Source organism: Trachypithecus francoisi, unplaced genomic scaffold, assembly GCF_009764315.1.
Source record: "Trachypithecus francoisi isolate TF-2019V2 unplaced genomic scaffold, Tfra_2.0 Lachesis_group10, whole genome shotgun sequence".
NCBI classification, from domain to species: Eukaryota; Metazoa; Chordata; class Mammalia; order Primates; family Cercopithecidae; genus Trachypithecus; species Trachypithecus francoisi.
In genome coordinates this window covers 121,897,731-121,922,410 of record NW_022681455.1, presented here as the reverse complement: position 1 = coordinate 121,922,410, position 24,680 = coordinate 121,897,731, and the positions used below count along the sequence as shown (strand labels likewise).

General features: G+C 46.7%; 1 protein-coding gene across 1 annotated transcript in view; it reads right to left on the bottom strand.

Annotated features, from left to right (window-relative positions):
* The window catches only part of BCO1 (beta-carotene oxygenase 1), a 51,843-nt gene extending 41,974 nt beyond the window's left edge, over positions 1-9,869 (bottom strand). The window contains exons 1-2 of the mRNA XM_033219123.1: positions 9,480-9,869; positions 2,398-2,526 (exon numbers count right to left, since the gene is read on the bottom strand). Of these exons, the coding sequence (XP_033075014.1) occupies positions 2,398-2,526; positions 9,480-9,543 (193 nt within the window). The 5' untranslated portion in view covers positions 9,544-9,869. The remainder of the gene's footprint in view (positions 1-2,397; positions 2,527-9,479) is intronic.
* Positions 9,870-24,680: the final 14,811 nt, after the last annotated feature.

The following is a 24,680-nucleotide window of genomic DNA, read 5'->3' as shown; positions in this document are numbered from 1 at the left end:
CATTACCTTGGCCAAAGTTATACAGTTTAGATGCATGTTAGCTAGGATGGTGGAGCTGGGATTCAAACCCAGAGATGGTGATGGTGGGTTTTATTTTTATGTTTAATTGATTATTCTTTTTTTATAAATTAAAATAGAAATGGGATCGGAAGGGTGCAGTGGCTCATGCCTGTAACTCCAGAACTTTGGGAGGCCAAGGTGGGCGGATCACCTGAGGTTGGAAGTTTGAGAACAGCCTGACCAACATGGAGAAACCCTGTCTCTACTAAAAATACAAAATTAGCTGGGTGTGGTGGCGCATCCCTGTAATCCCAGCTACTTGGGAGGCTTAGGCAGGAGAATTGCTTGAATCCAGGAGGTGGAGGCTGTGGTGAGCAGAGATTGCACCATTGCACACCAGCCTGGGCAACAAGAGCGAAACTCTTGTCTGAAAAACATAAATAAAAATAAAAATAAAAAATAAAATAAAATAGAAATGGGGTCTCATTAGGTTGCACAGATTGGTCTGGAACTCCTGGGCTCAAGCGACACTCCTGCCTCCGCCTCTCAAGGTGTTGGTATTACAGGCATGAGCCACTGTGCCTGGTCAATGGTGGTTTTTAATCTATTAAGCATCTACCAGGTGTCAGGCCCTTGCTAGAACGTCCAGTACTTTCAATGATCCCAACAGTTCTCCAAGGAAGGATGAACAAGCTCATTTTACTGATGAAGAAACTGAGGCTGAGAGACTTAACATGATCACAGTTTGCCCATATCAGAACACAGAAATTAAAGAAAAATTTTGCAAAGTCTGGAGTGTTTGGACACAAATCTGTCCACTGTGTGACCCAGAGCCCTCTAAATCCATCCTGGACCTCTGTAAGAACTCAGTTCATGATTTTATGGCATAAACTGGCTCAGTGGTCAACAGCAAAGAATTTACATTCCACCTCATGAGCCAGACACCTGAACTCAGAATTTGCCGTATGTGATGCCTGTATTTAGCCATTTCCCTTTCCACTCGGGGAGACCCCTCGGCTTGTTGTATAAGGGGTCTGGCTCTCTCTTGCTTAATGGGCGATATATGAAGCTTTGCTCTTTCCAGCTCTGTACTCTTCTTTTCTTTTTTTTTTTTTTGAGACAAAGTCTGACTCTGTCTCCCAGGCTGGAGTGCAGTGGCACAATTTCAGCTCACTGCAACCTCTGCTCCCTAGTAGATGGGATGACAAGCGATTCTCGGGCCTCAGCCTCCCTAGTAGCTGGGATTACAGATGTGTGCCACTATGACCAGCTAATTTTTGTATTTTTAGTACAGATGGGATTTCGCTATGTTGGCCAGGTTGGTCTGAAACTCCTGACCTTGAGTGATCTGCCTGCCTCAGCCTCCCAAAGTGCTGGAATTACAGGCATGAGCCACCGCGCCGGGCCACCAGCTCTGTCCATTTCCTGTGTCAACTTTAGGCATGTCTGATTCCTGTACTATTCCACCTGCTCTTGCCTACCTGATTGAGGATGTATATTATTTTGCAAGATTAACTATTTGAAAGAGAACCTTGGCCTCCTTTTTAGGAAAGTCTGTGCTTGTGGTTGGCTGAATAATGTACCCGTCACAAAGATCTCCACATCCAAATCCCTACAACCCGTTGAATATGTGACTTGACGTAGCAAAATGGACTTTGTAGATGTGATTAAGGATTTTGAGATGGGAGATTATCCAGAGATTATGAGTGGATTCAATGTAATCACAAAGGTCCTTATAAGAGGGAGGAAGGAAAGTCAGTCAGAGGAGGAGGTGTGAGGATGGAAAGAGTCAGAGAAATTGCAAGACAAGATGCTCTGCTGCTACTTGAAAGATAGAGATGGAGGCCGGGCGCAGTGGCTCATGCCTGTAATCCCAGAACTTTGGGAGGCCGAGGTGGGCAGATCATCTGATGTCAGGAGTTCAAGACCAGCCTGGCCAACATGGCGAAATCCCGTCTCTACTAAAAATACAAAAATTAGCTGGATGTGGTGGCACATGCCTGTAATCCCAGCTATTCAGGAGACTGAGGCAGGAGAATCACTTGAACCCAGGAGATGGAGGTTGCAGTGAGTCGAGATTGTACCATTGCACTCCAGCTTGGGCAGCAAGAGCACAAAACACCATCTCAGGAAAAAAAAAAAAAAAAAAAAGACAGAGATGGAGCCACAAGCCAAGGAATGCAGCTTCTAGAAGATAGAAAAGGGAAGAACATGGATTTTTTTCCTAGAGCCTCCAGGACTGAATGTGGCCCTGTGAACACCTTGATTTCAGTTCAGTGAGACCCAATTTAGACTTCTGACCTCCAATCCCTAAAAGAATAAATGTGTGCTGTTTTAAGGCACTGCATTTGGGGTCCTTTGCTGCAGCAGTGGCAGCACACTCCTGGGTGTTCTCACCGTCTCTGATGGTGAAGCTGTGAAGCAGGGCAAGGCCGTCGAACCAATGGTTGTATCTGGACTCCCCCACCGTGTGCATCCCAGGCCCATTGCGGAGCAGGGTTCCCTGCAGCCATGCTGGAATCTTGCCTGTGAAAAGAGAGAATGTTTAGTTTCCTGTTTCCACCTGCAAACCAAAATACTGGAAGAAATGTTCAAGGAAAGGAATTGGAGACTTGTAGTCCCAGTACCACTCCTTGCATCTGTTCGTTTACTCTACAGTCGTTTCCAGAAAATGTATAATATGTTGGGCGGATGGAGACAATGTCCCTGTCCTCAAATTGCCCACTGACCATTAAGGAGACAGATGAATAAACAGACACCCAAGATCCACTGTGGTCGAGGCAATGCTGGTTGTGCGTTGGCTCACACCTGTAATCCCTGCACCTTGGGAGGCTGAGATAGGAGTATCACTTGAAGCCAGGGGCTCAAGACTAGCCTGTGCAACAAAGTGAGACACTGTCTCTACAAAAAATAAAAAATGTAGCTCAGAGTCGGGTGCGGTGGCTCACGCCTGTAATCCCAGCACTTTGGGAGGCCTAGGTGGGTAGATCACCTGAGGTCAGGAGTTCAAGATCAGCCTGGCTAACATGGTGAAACCCCATTTCTACTAAAACCACAAAAAGTTAGCCAGGTGTGGTGGCAGGCGCCTGTAATCCCAGCTACTCGGCAGGCTGAGGCAGGAGAATCGCTTGAACCCAGGAGGTGGAGGTTGCAGTAAGCTGAGATTGTGCCATTGCACTCCAGCCTGGACAACAAGAGTGAAACTCTGCCTCAAAAAATAATAAAGAATAAATGTGTGGATTTAGGGTAAAAACAGGCTAGGCGCGGTGGCTCACGCGTATAATCCCAGCACTTTGAGAGGCCGAGGTGGGTGGATCACCTGAGGTCAGGAGTTCAAGACCAGCCTGGCCAACATGATGAAATCCCACCTCTACTAAAAATTCAAAAAATTAGCTGGGCATCATGGTGGGTGCCTATAATCCTAGCTACTCAGGAGGCTGAAGCAGGAGAATCACTTGAACCCGGGAGGCAGAGGTTACAGTGAGCTGAGATTGTGCCACTGCACTCCAACCTGGGCAACAAGATCGAAACTCTATCTCAAAAAAAAAAAAAAAACAAAAAACGCCCCCCTCCCCACACCAAAAAACAAAAAACAAAAAACAAAAAAAACCATAACTCATTGTGGTGGCATACGCCTGTAGTTCCAGCTGCTTGGGAGGTTGAGTGGGAGGATCGCTTGAGCCTGGGAGCTCGAGGCTGCAGTGATCACATCACTCCACTCCAGCCTGGACAACAGAGCAAGACCTTGTCTCAAAAAATTAAAAAAAAAAAAAAAAAAAAAAAAAAGGGCAATGCTACAGACATAGCAAAAGGTTCTGTGTGAAACAGAATCCCACCCTGGGGTGGGCTAAGAGCAGGAGGGTGTGGTCGGCTTCCTGGAGGAGGCAACCTGGCTAAGTCTTGAGGAAGAGTAGGTATTTGCCTCACAAAGGCAAAAGGAAAGAACATTCTAGAGCTGTACTGTCCAATATGATATCTATCAGCACTTGAAATGTGGTTGGTCTGAAATGACATGTGCTATAAGAATGAAATATACACCAGATTTCAAAGACTTAGTACGAACAAAAGTGAACCATCTCATTAGCAATTTTTAAAATATTGATTTCATGTTGAACTGATAATATCTTGGATTTGTTGTGTTAAATAAAATATACCATTGAAATAATTTCACCTGTTTCTTTTGACTTTTTCCAATGTTTCTACTAGAAAATTTTAAAGTGCAGGTGTGGCATGGGTTCTCTTTCTAGGGTACAGCCCTGCTGTAGAGACAGGGTGCTGCAGCTGAAGCTGTTGGTGCCTACACCCAAGTCTCCTCAGAGTTCCTCTCTTCCTGCAGGCGGCTTTCTGCAAATGCCTGCAGCTCCCTGCCTGAGTTCTTGGTTCTGACTGCGGGTGGGCCAGGCTTTGCCTACAGGCAGGAAGAGCGGGAAGCACCTCGGAGAGGTAATGCCCTGGAAGCTGCTCTCACCCAGTGATGGATGCAGAATTTGGGGACAAATCCCACCATTGCCTTGCCCTCAGTTGGGAACATGAGAGGCGTGTTTTACACCACGCCCAGGGGATTTAGCTCCAATGGCCTCAGCAGCCAATGGCTCAACAATGCCCCATTTATTGGTTTCCTTCTCTCTTTTTCCCTGAGTTCCTCCTGATGTTTCTTGGGATCACGTGCCAAATAAACCACTTAGTCTTGAATTCTTGCCTCTGGAGGAACCCAGAACAAGAAGATCAAAACCAGGAGGCCGGGCACTGTGAGGCATGCCTGTAATCCCAGTACTTTGGGAGGTGAGGCTGAGGTCTGGAACCCCGCCCACACCAAAAATACAAAAATTAGCCAGGTGTGATGACAGGTGCCTGTAATCCCAACCACTCTGGAGGCTGAGGCAGGAGAATTGCTGAAACCCGGAAGTGGAAGGTTGCAGTGAGCTGAGATCACGCCACTGCACTCCAGCCTGGGTGACAGAGCAAACCTCCATCTCATAAATAAACGAATGAATGAATGAATGAATGATCAAGACCAGGAGACGGGCAAGCTGTTTAGTAAGACTGGACCATCATTTTCAAGCAAGAAAATTGTGAGCAATGAAACTGCAGAAATAACAGGGTCCAGAGGACAAAGGTCAGCAGGATCACGCTAAGGGTCCTGGTCTAATCCTCAGAAGAATGGGGCACATTTGATGGTTATAATAGGGAAGGACAGGACCAGATTTTTTCTGCAATTAAAAAAAATTGAGATAAAACATCATTTTAAAGTGTACAGCTCAGGGAGTTCTAGTGAATTCACAATGTTGTGCAACCATCACCTAATTCCAGAACATTCCATCACTCCAAAAAGACATCCCCCTTATGCATTAGCTATACCTCTTCTGCCCTTACCCCCAGCCCCTGGCAGGCACCCATCTATTTCCCTATGGATTTGCCTGTTCTGGATTCCATATAGATCAGCAGTCCCCAGACTTTTTGGCCCCAGGGACTGGTTTTGTGGAAGGTAATTTTTCCATGGACGGTGGGGTTGGGGGGTCAATTCTCATAGGAGCGCACAACCTAGATCCCTCACATGCGCGTTCACAACCGGGTTCACGCTCACAGTAGGGTTTTCACTTCTATGAGAATCTAATGCCACCGAACTGAGAGGAGGCAGAACTCAGGTGGTAATAATGTGCGGCCCGGTTCCTAACAGGCTACAGACTGGTACTGGTCCACGGCTCGAGGGTCGGGGACCCCTGATATAAATGGAATAGGATCTTGGAGCTTCGAAGGTTCTCTCTGCCCGTGGTGTGGACTGGGAAATTCCCTGAGAGAGGCAGGAAGACTAGAGAGAGGACCCGGGGATTCCACAGGGATGGAGAGAAATGGATGAACAAAGATAAATGGAAGACACAGAACTGATGGGCCTCTATTTGATTAAGTATGGGAGGATGTGGAGTGGAACACTGAAAAATGACAGCTGAGGCCAGCGCGGTGGCTCACGCCTGTAATCCCAGCACGAGGGGGAGGCCAAGGCGGGTGTATCACTTGAGGTCAGGAGTTTGAGACTAGCCTGGCCAACATGGTGAAACCCCGTCTCTACTAAAAATACGAAAATTAGCTGGGCGTGGTGGTGGGCACCTGTAATCCCAACTACTTGGGAGGCTGAGGCAGGAGAATCGCTTGAACCCAGGAGGTGGAGATTGCAGTGAGCTGAGATTGTGCCATTGCACTCCAACCTGGGCGACAAGAGTGAAACTCCGTCTCAAAAAAAAAAAAAAAAAAGGACAGTCAAGTCTCTTGCCTTGGGCACCTACATAATCGTGGCGCCAGGCACAGGCACCCAGGGCACAGGAGAGGGGGCAGGCTTGAGACAGAGCAGGGAGAGAGGCATCTGAGAATATAATTAAAGCCCTAGATAGGACAAGAAAATTTATACACATTCACACACCAGCCACTGTGTTCTAGGTGGATTAAACCACTTAATCATTGCAGCAACCCTGTGTGGGAGGTGCCAGGCTACATTCATCAGACAGAAAAGAACACTGAGGCAGGAAATGCTTAAGTTGCCAAAGAGGTCTCAGAACACATGTGTGCTGGCACAGCCAGTTACAAAGCCAGAACCTTTGCATGTGTTCCCTGCATGGATGCGTCAACCCAGGCACAGTTTTTAGCTAGCTGTCTGCCCCTGGATGTTACCAACTGATTAGGCTCAACCCAGGCCTGGACGGAGGGTGAGGCGGTCTGTTCTCTGTAAGCTGCCTGGCCTTGGCAAGTCACTGTTCTTCTGCCTCAGTTTCTCATCTGTCAATAGGGAGGCTTGATGTGGAGGAATGGTTCTCACCCTTGGAATCACAGAAGGCTTGTGAACACACAGCTTGCTGAGCTCCACCCCCAGAGTGTCTGATGCCATGGGTCTGGGTGGGGCCCAAGGATGATTATTTCTACCCAGTGTCCAGGTGGTGCTTACGCTGCAGGTCCGGGGACACCCCTTTGAGAACTGCTGCTGATCTTTGGGGCTCATTCAGCCTCTCATGTTCTAGAATTCGTGTTTTCTAACATTTCCAATGATTTCATACAGTCATTAAACATGAGGTGTAAAAGGTACAAAATATTCATAACATTCCAGGGCAGGAAAAGGTAGGTATCATAGGTGCCTTTTTTTTTTTTTTTTTTGAGACAAAGTCTCACTCTGTCACTCAGGCTGGAGTGCGGTGGCGCGATCTTGACTCACTGCAACCTCCGCCTCCTGGGTTCAAGCGATTCTCAAGCCCAGTCTCCTGAGGAGCTGGGTTTACAGATATGCACCACCACGCCTGGCTAATTCTTGTGTTTTTATTTAAAACAACATTTCAAATAAAATACATTGAAAGTAATGGCAAAAACCGTGATTATTTGTGCACCAACCAAATAGTAGAGACAGGGTTTTACCATACCAGGTTGGCCAGGTTGGGGTGCCTGTTTTTTATTTATTTACGTATTTTTTTGAGACAGGGTCTCACTCTTTTGCCAAGACCAGAGTGCTGTGGCACTATCTCAGCTCATTGCAACCTCTGCCTCTGGGGTTCAAGCCATTCTGCCTCAACCTCCTGAGTAGCTGGGACTACAGGTGCGTGCCACCATGCCTTGCTAATTTGTGTGTTTTTAGTAGAGAGGAGTTTCGCCATATTAGCCAGGCTGGTCTCAAACTCCTGGTTTCAAGCGATCCACCCTCCTTGGCCTCCCAGAGTACTGGGACTACAGGCATGAGCCACTGCGCCTGGCCTTGGGTGTCCTTTTAAAACATAAAAAATGTACAGATGAAAGTCAGACTGAGAAAAATAAATTTAACGGTATACATTTGCTTTTGCAAAAAGTATTTACAAATATAGTAAAGTTATCTATCGATTCATCTAGCTATGTTTTAAAAAGTTAAAGGAAATATACCCAAATATTAATAGTGTTTAAGAGATTGGAAATACAACTGATTTTATTTCCTTCCATGTTTTCAATTGCACTCCTAATTAATTTATATATAATATACATACAGCTATATATGTATATACAGATTGATAGCTATAGATTGTGCCTTACCTTTGTAAACAGGAAAAAATATACATAAAAGCTGTTTCTTTTCTTTCAAAAGACTCCCAAGGCAATTGCTCAGTTGAAAAGCTTCAATCTGGTGTTCTCACAAAAATCACTCACAGTTGTCCTCTCCTTATGAGCAACTGAAGTCCATCTAGCAGATGAAAATGTCTGCGGGCCTGAGCTGACTCAGCTGTTCTTAAAACTGAGCGAGGCCAGGCGCGGTGGCTCAAGCCTGTAATCCCAGCACTTTGGGAGGCCGAGACGGGCGGATCACGAGGTCAGGAGATCCAGACCATCCTGGCTAACACGGTGAAACCCCATCTCTACTAAAAATTACAAAAAAACCCTAGCCGGGCGAGGTGGCGGGCGCCTGTAGTCTCAGCTACTCAGGAGGCTGAGGCAGGAGAATGGCGTGAACCCGGGAGGCGGAGCTTGCAGTGAGCTGAGATCCGGCCACTGCACTCCAGCCTGGGCGGCAGATCGAGACTCCGTCTCAAAAAAAAAAAAAACAAAAAAAAAACTGAGCGAGTACCACTCTGGGGACCTGGGAGTCCAGAACCAGGAACTGTCCTTTAGAGAACAAACAAGATGGTTCGAGGAGGAAAAAGCAAGAGATACAAAAGATGAAGTGAGACACAGGGCCTCTAAAGGATAGAAAGTCCTACTCCTATAGGCTCTACAGGTGCTGACACCTGTGAGTTCTGACAGAAAATCACATCAGACTGCAATCCCCTGCAAGTGTGCATGGTGGATGTGCACGCGTGGGAGCTCATGTACGCCCCTCTAAGCATTTTGAAACTAATTTAGAATGCATACATTTGCACAAATACATCATGCATCTGAGACAGGCAGCAGTTCGCAGATTAATCCCGTTGTATATGCACCCACTGGGGCATTCCAAAGCTTTTTTCCTGGAAACAGTGAGACTGACTCTCCTCCCTTTGGAAACAGAGTTATAATGTGTAAAAGCACACCATTTTCACAGAAAATGTATCCCCTCTCTGTAGGGTTTTCTGGACTTTCCAAAAGTAATTTACAATTAGTATTATATAATCAGGAAAAAAAGTGTCCATCTAGACATAAGGAAGAAGCCAGGTGCAGTGGCTCACCCCTGTAATCCTAGCACTTTCGGAGGCGGAGGGAGGCGGAGAGAGGCGGATCACTTGAGGCCAGGAGTTCGAGACCAGCCTGGCCAACATGCTGAAACCCCGTCTCTACTAAAAATACACAGATTAGCTGGGCTTGGTGGTGGGCGCTTGTGATCTCAGCTACTTGGGAGGCTGAAGTGGGAGGATGGTTTGAACTCGGGAGGCAGAGGTTGCAGTGGGCCAAGACCACCCCACTGGACTCCAGCCTGGGTGACAGAGCGAGACTCTGCCTCAAAAAAATAATAAATAAAATAAAATAAACAGAAGAAAGAGCCCAGTGTTTATCAGAATGCTCACCTGTCACTTTGGCCCTCACAGGCTCCAGCTGTTCTTTCCTATTCCTGCCAAATATTATATCCATCGTTCAGGGTGCCGAGGGAGACTGATTTTAACAGCAAACAGATGCTCCTCTGTGTTCAAAGGAGCTGCTGCTCCCTCCTCCTGCGTTTCCTTCCTGCTCTCCTGCTCCTTCCCTCCTTCACATCTCTGTCTCTCCTGATGCCGTTTCTGCCTTTGCTTTTTCAAACTTTTTGGCTGGCTGTGACTTCTGCCTCTCCAAGACCCCAGGATCTCTTCACATTCACAGGAGAAGCTGCGCTGGCGTTATTTATAAGATGTTTGGTTAAAGGTTAATTTCCAAGCCATGTGTCATAGCTAATCTTTAATCCTCTTATTGTACCCTCAGCTTTCCCTCTCCAGTTTCGCTTTTGGCTTAACCACAAAAAAGCTTGCTTTGGGCTAGGTTCTAAAAAGCAGAGAGAATTCAGTGCCTCCTGTTATGTTGCCCGACGTAATCCAAGAGCTGGAGATGTTTATGATCAGAACAAGAAGAGAGGCAGTCGAGGCCATCAGAGATGCTGGGAATTAGGAGAGCCTTGAGGTGAGCTCCGTGATCATGCGAATGTCTGGTGTACAGCAGGGAACCCCTTCAGCAGGGACAGGTAAGGTTTTATGTTTTGTTTTTAGTAAAGGCCCTGATGCTCCCCTCTAATAATCATATATAAAGAGCAACTTAATTAATTATTTTCTTTTTGGAAGAAGGAGACATAAAATGTTTCATGTACCCATTTAAAAAATAATGAACGGGAACCAAAGACTTTTCTCAGAAACTATAAAGAATAGTAAAAAAGACGGGCCAGGAGCGGTGGCTCATGCCTGTAATCCCAGCACTTTGGGAGGCCATGGTGGTTGGATCACTTGAGGTCAGGAGTTCGAGACCAGCCTGGCCAACATGGCGAAATCCTGTCTCTACTAAAAATACAAAAATTATCCTGGCATGGTGGTGGACGCCTGCAATCCCAGATGTTCAGGAGGCTGAGGCAGGAGAATCACTTGAACCCATGAGGCAGACATTGCAGTAAGCTGAGATGGCACCACTGCACCCCAGCCGGGCCAGAGTGACACTCTGTCTCAAAAAATAAATAAGTAAACAGAATCGTAAAAAAGAAACTTCATTTGAACTTCCTGGTCTATCAAGAGGGCAAAACGATGCCTGAATTTGCTCTGAGCTTCCCTATTATTCGTGTATCTTGACGTGTTGCCATTGCCTGAAATTCATATTCAGCTTGCTGTATGCACTGATTGAAGTTAATGAACTCATCTGAACGTATTTTGCTTAAAGAAAGAACCAGTCATTTGCTCTGTGGGTAGAGTAAGAAAAGGCAGTGGCATTGGCCTTTATGCAACCCAGCTGAGAATAATGATGTCTGGTCTGGGCTGAGACCACATGCCAGCACCTGGAGCCATTCATTCCGGACAGCTGTGTGTTCTGGCTGTGCTTCCACCCTGGCACACATTGGAATCACCTGGTTGGCAGCACGAACTGTACCAGTGCTGGGCCTTACTCCAGACCCACTGACGCACAATCTCTGAAGGTGGATCTCAGCCATCGGTTTTTTTATATTGGCTGGGCATAGTGACTCACACCTGTAATCCTAGCACTTTTGGAGGCCAAGGCGGGAGGATCACTTGAGCCCAGGAATTTAAGACCAGCCTAGGCAACATAATGAGGCTCTGTCTCTACCAAAAAAAAAAAAAAATTAGCTGGGCATGGTGGTGCACGCCTGTAGTCCCAACTACTTGGGAGGCTGAGGTGGAAGGATCACTTGAATCTGGGAGTTTGAGGCTGCAGTGAACTGTGATAGCAGCACTGAACTCCAGCCCGGGCAACAAAGCAAGCCCTTATCTCAAAAATAAAAAATAGGGAGGTCGAGGCGGGTGGATCACGAGGTCAGGAGATCGAGACCATCCTGGCTAACACCGTAAAACCCCATCTCTACTAAAAATATAAAAAATTAGCCGGGCATGGTGGCCGGCACCTGTAGTCCCAGCTACTCGGGAGGCTGAGGCGGGAGAATGGCGTGAACCCAGGAGGCAGAGCTTGCAGTGAGCCGAGATCTCACCACTGCACTCCAGCCTGGGCGACAGAGCGAGACTCCCTCTCAAAAAATAAATAAATAAATAATAATAATAAAAAGTGCCTACATGTGTGCAGCAGGTGTTGCGAAGACCTGACCCTGAGGAAAGATGCTACATGCCTGAGTTGAAACTAAATTCAAATTACAGCTCATTGGCTGGGCATGGTGGCTCATGCCTGTAATCCCAGCACTTTGGGAGGCCAAGGTGGGCAGATCACCTGAGGTCAGAAGTTCAAGACTAGCCTGGTCAACATGGTGAAACCTCGTTTCTACTAAAAACACAATACAAAAATTAGCCGGGCATGGTGATGAGCACCTGTAATTCCAGCTACTCGGGAGGCTGAAGCAGGAGAATCGCTTGAACCTAGGAGGTGGAGGTTGCAGTGAACCGAGATGGTGCCACTGTACTCCAGCCTGGGTGACAGAGTGAGACTCCATCTCAAAAAAAAAAAAAAAAAAAAAATTACAGCTCATCCTTTTTTCTTTTCTTTTTTTTTTTTTGAGATGGAGTCTCACTCTTGTCGCCCAGGCTGGAGTGCAGTGGCGTGATCTTGGCTCACTGCAGCCTCTGCCTTATCCTCCCGAGTAGCTGGGGTTACAGGTGCCCGCCACCACCCCCAGCTAATTTTTGTATTTTTAGTAGAGATGGGGTTTCACCATATTGGCCAGGCTGGTCTGAAACCCCTGACCTCAAGTGATCTGTCCCACTTGTCCTCCCAAAGTGCTGGGGTTACAGGCGTGAGCCACTGCGCCTGGCCAGCTCGTCCATTTTCTGTGTGCCTGGGCCATTCTATCCTCTTTGAGCCTCTCTTTTTTCAACTATAAAGTGAGGCATAATGATATTAGCACCTCAAGCCTACTGTAAAGGGTCTAACGAAAGCACTTTGTCTCAGACAGTTACCAATCAATGCCTTTACCTTTTCCTCCCATTATCTTACAGGGCATTTCCCTTTGATCCACCTTTCCAGTAAGACCTCCAATAACTTGCCAATTTATCCCACTGTGTGGTCTAAACATGTGTATCCATGACAGAGTTCTTTATTCCTAGCTTGTGAAAGCTGCGTTCTTGTGAGGATTACATGGGAATGTCTGGCATACACTAAAGTCTCAGGGAAAAAAAGGACACCACCAGTGTGCAAGAAAGTGCTCAGGGCTTAGAGGTCAGAAGACCTGGGTATGGACCTCAGCTCTGAGATTCAGCAACTCTGCGGCTATTGTCACGTGACCTCTCTGAACTTCATTCAGCAAAATGGGGATGGCAGTATTTATGTCACAGGGCTTGTTGGAAGGGTTATAATAAAACCATATGAGTGAAAACACGCCAGGTGCGGTGGCTCAAGTCTGTAATCCCAGCACTTTGGGAGGCTGAGGCGGGCAGATCACTTGAGGTCAGGAGTTTGAGACCAGCCTGGCAAATGTGGTAAAACCCCCGTCTCTACTAAAAATACAAAAATTAGCCTGGTATGGTGGTGTGCACCTGTAATCCCAGCCACTCGGAGGCTGAGGCAGGAGAATCGCTTGAACCCAGCAGGTGAAGGTTGCAGTGAGCTGAGATCCCACCACTGCACTCCAGCCTGGGCAACAGAGCAAGAATCTGTCTCAAAAAAAAAAAAAATTATATGAGTCAAAACGTGACTGTGCTCTTCCTTCTTGTCAATCTTTGCATATTCAGAAAAGCAACTGAGCAGTTTACCTGCACCGGTTCACCCTGGCCTTACACAGTCCTATGAGATGTGTGTTCCTACAACCATTCTCAAGGTCAGAGAGCACAGGGAAGATGACTTGCTCGCCCTCAATCTCACAGTGAGGAGCGAGTCAAATTAGGAAGCACAGCCAGGCAGCCCGACTTCAAAGTACTTACCTGACAATTCTACACAGCTCCAATGCACGATGGCTGTTTGCTGGATTTTTACTGAATGAAGTAATGGGTGGATGTCCCCTGAGAGGGCCAGTCTTGGGTCTTGAGTTGGTATCACTGTATTCTTATATAAGAGCACGGGCAAGCTCTTTCATCCGGGTCCCAACTGCATCCAAGGGACAGATAATGAGATAAAGGTTTTTAAAAATACGAATGGAGTCTGCCCACAGTGGCTCATGACTGTAATCCCAGCACTTTGGGAGGTTGAGGCTGGTGGATCACTTGAGGTCAGAAATCTGAGACCAGCCTGGGCAACATGGCGAGACCTTGCCTCTATAAAAATTAGAAAAATTAGCTGGTCGTGGTGGTGGCGGCAAACACCTGTGGTCCCAGCAAATAGCCAAATAGGGAGGCTGAAGTGGGAGGATCACCTGAGCCTGGTGAGTTTGAGCTTGCAGTGAGCCATGATTGCACCACTGCACTCCAGTCTGGACGACAGAAACCCTGTCTCAAAAACAAGCAAAGAAACAAAGAAAAAACCACAAAAAAACCTAATGGTGGTAATAAATTAAGCATAACAACAGATGTCTGTATAAGTTTCCTAGGGCTGCCATAACAAATGCCACAGACTGGATGACTTAAACAACAGAATTTTTTTTTTTTTCTCACAGTTCTAGGGGCTAGAAGTCTGAGATTAAGGTATCAGGTTTTGGTTGGGCACGGTGGCTCACACCGGTAATCCCAGCACTTTGGGAGGCCTAGACAGGCGGATCGCCTGAGGTCAGGAGTTCAAGACCAGCCTGGCCAACATGGTGAAATCCCATCTTTACTAAACATACACAATTAGCCAGGCATGGTGGCACATGCCAGTAATCTCAGCTACTGGGTAGGCTGAGGCAGGAGAATTACTTGAAGTGGCAAGGCAGAGGTTGCAGTGAGCTGAGATCCCACCACTCCAGCCAGGAGTGTTCGAGACTGCAGTGAGCTATGTGTGATTGCACCACTGCACTCCAGCCTGGGCAATGGAGTAAGAATCTGTCTCAAAACAACAAAAACAAACAAACGGGCCGGGCGCGGTGGCTCAAGCCTGTAATCCCAGCACTTTGGGAGGCCGAGACGGGCGGATCACGAGGTCAGGAGATCGAGACCATCCTGGCGAACACGGTGAAACCCCGTCTCTACTAAAAATACAAAAAACTAGCTGGGCGAGGTGGCGGCGCCTGTAGTCCCAGCTACTCGGGAGGCTGAGGCAGGAGAATGGCGTGAACCCGGGAGGCGGAGCTTGCAGTGAGCTGAGATCTGGCCACTGCACTCCAGCCTGGGTGACAGAGTGAGACTCCGTTTCAAAAAAAAAAAAAAAAAACGGAAAAAAAAAAACGTTATCAGGTTCTTTGGAAGATCAAGGTAGCGGGTTTGATTTCTTGCTGTGTCTTCATATAATCTTTCTCTGTGTGCACACATCCTTGCTGTCTCTTGGCGTGTCTAAATTTCCTCTTCTTTTATTTTTAAATTTTATTTATTTATTTAAGAGACAGGGTCTCACTCTGTTCCCCAGGCTGGAGTTCTGTGGTGCAATCATAGCTCACTGCGGTCTAACACTGGGGCTCAAGCGATCCTCCTGCCTCAGCCTCCTGAGTAGCTAGGACTGCAGGCACAAGCCACTGTAACCAATCAAATTTCCTCTTCTTATAAGGAGACCAGTTAAATTGGATCGGGGCCAACCTAATGGCCTCATTTTAATTTAATCATCTTTTTAACGACTCTATTCCCAAATACAGTCACATTCTGCCATATGGGGTGTGAGGGGTTCAACGTATGAATTTTACAGAACACAATTCAGCCCGTAACAATATCATTAAGTCACAATGAGTAAGGGAAGACACTTTGGCTGCAGGTAGCAGAACATCTGCTGAAACTCCCTTTTAACGACCCTATCTCCAAATACAGTCACATTTTGCCATATGGGGTGTTAGGGCTTCAATGTATGAATTTTACAGAACACAATTCAACCCGTAACAATATCATTAAGTCACAATGAGTAAGGGAAGACACTTTGGCTGCAGGTAACAGAACTTCTGCTGAAACTCTAAAGATGCTCATTTATTGCAGACATCAAGCCCTCAAGAGGTGGCGTGCTGGGTGACTCAGAAGCTCGCCTGGTAAGGGCTTCCACACTTCCAGACTCAGAAGGTTGGCTTCTCATCCTTGGCTTGTTCAGTTCTGGTTACGAATGATTGCCATCACCCTGGAAATTATGGCCTCACATAGAGATATGCAAAAGCAGGAAGATAAGGTAGGGACAGAGGAGGCGTTTTCTTTGTAGACCTCTCATTTTATGCTGGAGGGAAACCTTTCCCAGAATCCTCTGAGCAGATTTTCTCTTGTGCCTCATTGGCTGAATCAAACTGTGTCACATGATCACCCCTAACCAATCCCCAGCCAAGAGGAACAGGAGCTCATTAATTGCCTTGGACGAAGCTTAATTTAATTTCCTCTGATGAACTTTAATTGCCTCCAATGAACTTTAATTTCCTCTGAGTCACCCCTGGAGTGGCATCATTGCCACCTGCATCTTGTCAAAATTCCATTAGCAAGGAAAAAGGAGGGAATGGCCTGGGATAGGCAACTGACAGGGTCCGCTGCAGGCAGTGCATGCAACACTTGATTTTTTGAGACAGGGTCTCACTCTATCACCCACCCAGGCTGGAGTGCAATGATGCAATCTCAGCTTACTGCAGCCTCAACCTCCTATGTTCAAGTGATCCTCCTACCTCAGCCTCTTGAGTAACTGGGACAATAGGCCTGTGCCACCACTCTGGACTAATTTTTTTGTATTTTGTAGAGATGGTGTTTTGCCATATTGCCCAGGCAATTGGGCAAGTGGTCCCAAACCCCTGAGCTCAAGTGATCCACTTGCCTTGGCCTCCCAAAGTGTTGAGATTACAGGCATGAGCCACTGAGCCTGGCCCATTCAACACATATTGATTGAGCACCCAGTATGTGCTGGAAATGTAGCACTGAACAAAACAAATCTGGGCCTTTTTGGACCTGACACCTACCACACGCCAAGCTGTGAGGGAATGGAGGTGATTAATGAGACCTAGTCTCTGCCTTTTTTGGCTCCCATGATGTTCTTTTTGTTTGGAGGCTGAGGCTGGATATATTTCCCAAAGGGGAAGGGGTCTCATGGTGGTTTGCAGGGCTGCCTTCATGGTGAAAACCCATTGACACGAAGCAGCAGCTGCTCTGCCCCTCAAAAGCTATGGCATTGCTCTGAATCCATGGAGGCCTGACCCTTGTGTTCTGTTGTTTTCACTAATATGGGGAGAATGGGATGAGGGGTTGGTTCCAGTAGGAGCTGTCTTGTGGCCTGCTCTCCTCCAGCCTCTGATCTGAATGCTTGCATGTGCTAGGTACTGTGCTAAGTGTTCTAGTAGCAGTCTTTCTTTTAATCCCTCCACATCCCTAGAAGGATGTCACTAGCATCTTATTTTTATAGTCTCAAAGATGTGGAGTAACTTGATGTAGGTCAACAGCTGATCAGTACATGTTCTTCCCCACAAAACTGTAATGCTTCCCACCTTTCAGAGCTGCTGGCTGTGGAAGACCTAGGAGAGCAAAGGTGAGTGTTTCATAGACAATTTCTATAATGCATTCACTGCCTTAAAACGGGACTGAAAACTGGCCAGTGCATAAGAGAACGGGGCAATGGCAATGTAGAGGGAAATGGCACATCTTATTTAAGAGTTTTGGTTATTTATTGCTGTGTAACATCCCACTCCAAAATGTAGTGGCTTAAAACAGCAATCATTCCTAAGCTCTCTAAGTTCTGCAGGTTGAGTGGGCTCAGCTGGGCGGTTCTTCTGCTTTCATTGCTCAGGGTTCCTTACATGGTTGCTGGAAGTTGACTAGGATGTTAGAGGGGCTGGGCCTTGGCCTCACTTTCTCTCTGTGAGATCTTTCCGGCACAGTAACCAAACTTTTTATAATACATAACATCAAAAGGTGAATGACACAAAAGAGAGGAAGCAGAAGTTGCCAATACCTTTTAAGGCTACACCAGAACTGACATAGTTTAGCTTCCACTACCTTCTATTGGTTAGAGCCAATCGCAGGGCCGGCAAAAATTCCATGAGGAGGAACCACTCAAGGTTGTGACTATAGGGTCTGGGTTATGTGGTCTCTTTGAGGCCATCTTTGGAAACTAGCTACCCCGACAATCACATTTGCATTTGAGTTTCAGTTCTTCCATTTACAAACTAAATGTCTGAACCACGTACTTCAATCTCAGACCCTCAGTTTCCTGATCTCTGAAAGGGAAATGATAAGATCTGCCTCATTGAGTGGCTACAAAGTTTAAATTACACAATGTAAAACTGTGTATGTCACACAGTGCTTAAAATACAGTAGACACTCAGAGCATTCTTTCCCCCTTTCTTGGGAAAGACACAAAAACTGGAATGGCCCGTCAATATAATACTCAAACTTACTAATTTTGAGTTACTTGCATGCAGTTGAAAAATAGATGCCAGTACATGGGAATGTTGGAATTTAAGTCTCCTTTAGCCTAGCTGTGAAGTCATGTACACACACAGTAAGTAATAATTAGTTGCCTAGACTAGCTGCTCAACAAGAGACACAGATAGGAAGTATCATAGGAGTTCTGAGGAAGGAAAGCTTGGTGATGCTGGGGAGGATTAGGAAAGAAGGCTTCCTGGAGGAGGGGGTACACAGCTGAGCCCTTGAGAATGGGAAGTATTTGAATGGGGACGGAGGAGGGTGTGGCCTCTCCAGGCAGGAGGACCATTGGCCATTTATTGAGAGCTTTGTATATGCCAGGCCCTCTTCTAACTCTTTTACACATATGAATCCATGTCCTCCTCACAATAATCCTGAGTTTAGGTGATTTTGCCCCATTTTAAAAATAAGGAAAGTGAGGCACAGAGAAGCTAAGAAACTTGCTCAGTATCCCCGAGCTGGGCTTTGAATCACGGTAGCCTGGCTCTAGAATCTGTACTTGCAGCCATTTTCATCTCTACTACCTGGGGCTGGTAGGTGGTTTAAGGATTGCACTGTGCAGCATTTCTAAGAATATGACCTTTATACTACAGGCAATAGCATCCTAGGAGAAGATGTTCAATGAAGCTATTCATGTGATAGTTTAGCTGTGCTGTTCAACACAGTAGCTGCTAAGCACACTTGGCTATTTGCATTTAAATATACGTTAATTGCAATGAAGTTAAATGAAAAAGTGAGTTCCTCGTTCACAGTAGCCACATTTCAAGGGCTCTGTGACCCTGTATGGTTGGTGGCTGTTATATTGGACAGTGTCGTCACAGAACATTTCCATAATCACAGAAATTTCTTTTGGCAGTGCTGAGTTACCAGAACTGTTAAGATGGCATTTATAGGTGACCAAGGGAGGCTGAGGCAGTTATGGCTGGATGGAAAGCCAGTTGAGAGGGTGCAATGTCAGGGAAGCCCATGGCTGACAATGGTAAAAATGTAAATTAGTGCATGCATCTTCGTTCATCTGTTCCACAAATGTGGAACACAGCATGCTTGGCAACAGAGGAAGGTATGGGACATCGTACAAGGCTGGAGGAGCATAGTGGAGAGTGGACATCACAGAAAGACTAATGTTTGCTCCAAGACCTGAAGGATTGCTAGGCATTGGCCATGTGGAGAAGACAAGAAGAGCGTTCCTACTAGCAGGAACTGCTTGTGCCCAGACTCAAGATATCACATGGGGTGGCTGCTACACAAATTGCTCTGGATTGTGGGAGGGAGAGCTGTGCATTGTGTAGGGCTATGGTGGGAGAGAAGCAAGAAAGGTGAGAGCAGAAGAGAGAGGGAGGGAGGGAACAGGAAAATATCCAACAGATTGGTGGGAGTGGAGGTGCGAGTTGCTGAGAGGAAACTGGGAAGAAAATTGGAGCATAGAGGGAGAAAGTCTGCACTGCACAGAGGCCTTGGGAAGAAACACAGAGCAAGGTCTACATTGCAAGGAGGTCTGCATTGCATGGAGGCCTTTACCAACAGACCCCTCCTGGCATTGGTATCGGGTTGGAGATCTCCTGGCTTCCTCACAAGGCACACCTGTTTGCACAAGTTGACAATGCTGCTTCTGTAGCAATCCAGAGATGGCAGAATTGGGTTTGCTTTGGGAGGGTAGAAGGCTGGGTGGTGAATCACACACAGTCAGTCCTTGGGAGGCTCTAAGATACTCTCAGAGGAGGTAGAATGCTTTCACCTCCTCCTTTTGGGGAGAAGAAGAACATGAACTTCGGGGCTGGAGAAGGAAGGGAGTTCACATAGAGTGTGCCCCCTTCTCTGCATTTTGCACCCATCGAATCTTCTAATCCTTGCACAGGCACTGTTTGGCAGGAGCTATTATTATCCCCATCTTATGGATGAAGCAGCAGAAGCTTGGTGAGGTGAGAGATCGTCCGATATGTGGCGAGGATGGGAGATTTGACCATGGGATCCTCTTCCTTGAGTGATTTTGGGAAGGGGCAGGGAAGAGGTGTCTCTCCTTCCTTGAGGCCACTTGTCCCACCCACAGGATGGGTGGAGCCTGTAAGGTTAAGAAATAAAAGCTGAGTTCAAAAAGTTTTCATGCTATTAAAAACACAACAGCCTTATTTTGCAATTGTATATCTCCGGTTACAAAATGATTACCTAAAATTAGTTAATATTAACCTTTTGGAGATAATAGTATCATATTTAAATTACTTTGCAATTATCCAGTTAAGTTCGCTTCTAAATGGTGCCTCTAATTAGCCAGGGTGATAAGTTGACCAGATAACACTGAGATCTTTGAAATCTTAGGTAGCAGAGTTCATAGTGACAGCCAAAGTCCCCACAAAGTTGGCAGCTGCTGTCCCCACAAAGGGAAAACAGCATGGGGAACCAGACAGCCTCTGTCAGGCTCCTGGAGGCAAAACTTCATTGGGTGCAGCGGCTTACGCCTATAATCCCAGCACTTTGGGAGGGTGAGACAGGCAGATCACCTGAGGTCAGGAGTTCGAGACCAGCCTGGAGAACATGGTGAAACCCTGTATCTACTAAAAGTACAAAAATTAGCTGGGTGTAGTGGCGGGCACCTGTAATCCCGGCTACTTGGGAGGCTGAGGCAGGATAACTGCTTGAACCTGGGAGGCAGAGGTTGTAGAGAGCCAAGATCTTGCCATTGCACTCTAGCCTGGGCAACAAGAGCAAAACTCCATCTCCAACAACAATAACAACAAACAACAACAACGACAACAACAACAAAAAACCTTCGCCACCTAACAAAAGATCACAAATTATGCCATCAATATTTAAGAAGATTCATTGGCCGGGCGCGGTGGCTCAAGCCTGTAATCCCAGCACTTTGGGAGGCCGAGACGGGCGGATCACGAGGTCAGGAGATCCAGACCATCCTGGCTAACACGGTGAAACCCCGTCTCTACTAAAAAATACAAAAAACTAGCCGGGCAAGGTAGCGGGCGCCTGTAGTCCCAGCTACTTAGGAGGCTGAGGCAGGAGAATGGTGTGAACCCGGGAGGCGGAGCTTCTCCAGCCTGGGCGACAGAGCGAGACTCCGTCTCAAAAAAAAAAAAAAAAAAAAAAAAAGAAGATTCATTAATTGTGCAATTCTACAGAGCAGTTAAGACTAGTGTCGGCGGGCGCGGTGGCTCAAGCCTGTAATCCCAGCACTTGGGAGGCCGAGACGGGCGGATCACGAGGTCAGGAGATCGAGACCATCCTGGCTAATACGCTGAAACCCCGTCTCTACTAAAAATACAAAAACTAGCCGGGCGAGGTGGCGGGCGCCTGTAGTCCCAGCTACTCGGGAGGCTGAGGCAGGAGAATGGCGTAAACCCGGGAGGCGGAGCTTGCAGTGAGCTGAGATCTGGCCACTGCACTCCAGTCCGGGCGACAGAGCGAGACTCCGCCTCAAAAAAAAAAAAAAAAAAAAAAAAAAAAAAAAAAAAAGACTAGTGTCATGTGGAGTATTAGAGACAGAAAACTGGAGAATCGTATCTCCTGACCTCAGTGAGTTCAAAGTCTAACAAGGAAGATAAGAAGGCAAATAACAATTATAAGTGCTATAACTTATATAGCACTAATATCCCATGCATAGGAGGAAGAATTGATAAGATTGAAATATAGAAGGCATTGCTGATAAATAAATAAATACATAAAAATAAATTATTCTGATGTGTGAGCTGGAAAACCAAATTTCCACCATGTATGTAATTAGGGTTCAATCAAGGATGCTTGACAAAAATTCAATTTAAAAAATAACTATTGAGGCTGGGTGCAGTGACTCACAGCTTTAATCCCAGCACTCTGTGAGGCTGAGGCAAGAGGATTGCTTGAGCCCAGGAGTTCAAGATCAGCCTGAGCAATATAGCAAGACCTCCATTTCTACAAAAACTTTAAAAAAAATATTGGCTGGGGCTGACTGGGCGTCGTGGCTCACACCTGTAATCCCAGCACTTTGGGAGGCCGAGGCAGGCAGATCATGAGGTTGGGAGATCGAGAACATCCTGGCTAACATGGTGAAACTCTATCTCTACTAAAACTACAAAAAATTAGCCAGGTGTGGTGGCGGGCACCTGTAGTACCAGCTACTTAGGAGACTGAGGCAGGAGAATGGCATGAACCCGGGAGGTGGAGCTTGCAGTGAGCCGAGCTCTCACCACTGCACCCCAGCCTGGGTGACAGAGTGAGACTCCGTCTCAAAAAAAAAAAAGAAAAAAAAATTAGCTGGGACTGGTGTGGTGGCTCATGCCTGTAGTACCAGCACTTTGGGAGGCAGAAGTGGATAGATCACTTGAGGCCAGGAGTTTGAGACCAGCCTGGCCAACATGGTGAAACCCCGCCTCTTTAAAAAATGCAAAAATTAACCAGGCATGGTGGTATGCACCTGTAGTCCCAGCTACTTGGGAGGCTGAGTCAGAGAATTGCTTGAACCTGAGAGGTGGAGGATGCAGTGAGACAAGATCATGCCATTGCACTCCAGCCTGGGCAACAGAGTGAGACGGTCTCAAAAAAAAAAAAAAAAAATTAGCTGGGTATGGTGACACATGCCTGTAGTCCCTGCTACTTGGGAGGCGGAGGTGGGAGGATTGTTTGAGTCTAGCAGTTTGAGGCTGCAGTGAGCTATGATCACACCACTGCACTCCACGTTTGCTCTGGGCAACAGAGCAAAACCCTATCTCAAAACGAAACAAAACAGAGAACCAAACTATCAGGTCCTGATATTTCTACCTCCTAAATAATCTTTCAGATTGGTCCACTCTCCTCCAGCCACCAGCCACTGTCATTATTTTTAACCTCTGGGAACAGGTCTGTGAGGCCTCCCTACCTCCAGTCCCCTCCAGTCCACCTTTGCTGCTGCTACTCGGTGGCCTGGCTAAAATTGGAACCTGATCATGTCATGTTCCTGTTGAAATCCAGATTAGCATAGTGCCTTTCACAGAATAGATGTTTAACAAATATTTATGGAATGAATAAGTGAGCAAAGGCATGGCATGTGGCCTCATTGTGCTGCACAGGCATGGCATTCGTGTGCTAGGGCTGACATAACAAAGTACTGCTGGGTCCTGGGTCCTCTGAGGTTTCGAGGGGAGGATCCTTCCTTGCCTCTTCCAGTTTCTTGTGGCTGCCACTCTTGACTTGGAGCCATGTCCCTTGACTTGCTTATCACTCCAACCTTTGTCTCCATCTTCACATAACATCCCCCGCTGCCCCCTGTCCTCTGTGTCGATTTCCCTCTTCCTGTAAGGACACCAGACAGTGCCTTAGGGCCCACCCTAATGCACTCATCTTAACTTGGTTGTTTCTGCAAAGACCCTATTTCCAAATGAAGTCACATTCGAAGGTACCAGGGATTAGGACTTTAATGTGTCTTTCTGAGATTAATGTTAAACCAATTGTCATCAAGCAACATACTTTTAAAATGGGAACAGAAAAGGCTAGAAGTGAATTTATTTTTACAGCCAAGTTCTTATCATTTCTCTTGTACTCTATATGACTTGCTTTTTTTTTTAAAGCTTGCTATCACCTTTAAATGGTACTAAAATGGAAGTACATTAAACTGCTATTAAGGCACAGAAGACGTGGTAATTAACTACAGTAGGACACGAAAAGCCTTCAGAGAATGGGTTGGGCCAGGGGTGGTGGCTCACGACTGTAATCCCAACACCTTGGGAGGCTGAGGCAGGCGGATCGCTTGAGGTCAGGAGTTCAAGACCAGCCTGGCCAACATGGCAAAATGCCATCTTTACTACAAATACAAAAATTAGCTGGGTATGGTGTCGCAGGTCTGTAATCCCAGCTACTCCGGAGGCTGAGGCAGGCGGATCGCTTGAGGTCAGGAGTTCAAGACCAGCCTGGCCAACATGGCAAAGTCCCATCTTTACTACAAATACAAAAATTAGCTGGGTATGGTGTCGCAGGCCTGTAATTCCAGCTACTCTGGAGGCTGCGGCAGGAGAGTCACTTGAACCCAGAAGGCGGTGGCTGCAGTGGGCCGAGATTGTGCCATTGCACTCCAGCCTGGGTGACAGAGCAAGAATATCTAAAAAAACAAAAAAAACAAAAAAAAAAAAGAGAGAGAGAGAGAAGAGACTGACAATTGAGCAATTCTAGAAAAAGGGCAGAAGTGTATAAGCAAGTGTACAAAAGAAAGCACTCCCGATACGGGGAAGAGCATGTGTGAGAGTGTGGGGGTGTGACCAGGCACGGAGGGCCGCTCGGTGGAAAATACCTGGGGTGGTTGTAGCTTCTGTTTGTTCTGGGGCACTGAAATAAAGCTTGGGATGGCTGGGTGCGGTGGCTCACACCTGTAATCCCAGCACTTTGGGAGGCCGAGGCAGGCAGATCACTTGAGGCTGGGAGTTTGAGACCAGCCTGGCCAACATGGTGAAACCCCATCTCTATTAAAAATACAAAAATTAGCTGGGCTTCGTGGCCCACACTTGTAATCCTACCTACTCAAGGGGCTGAGGCATGAGAATCACTTGAACCCGTGAGGCGGAGGTTGCAGTGTGCCAAGATCATGCCACTGCACTCCAGCCTGGGCAATAGAGCGAGACTCCGTCTCAAAAAAAAAAAAAAAAAAAAAAAAAAAAAAAATATATATATATATATATATAGGGTTTTGGCATTCTGGACCTCTCCCTGAGACAATCATTCTACCTGCTCTCCCCCAAACTCCAACCTCCACCT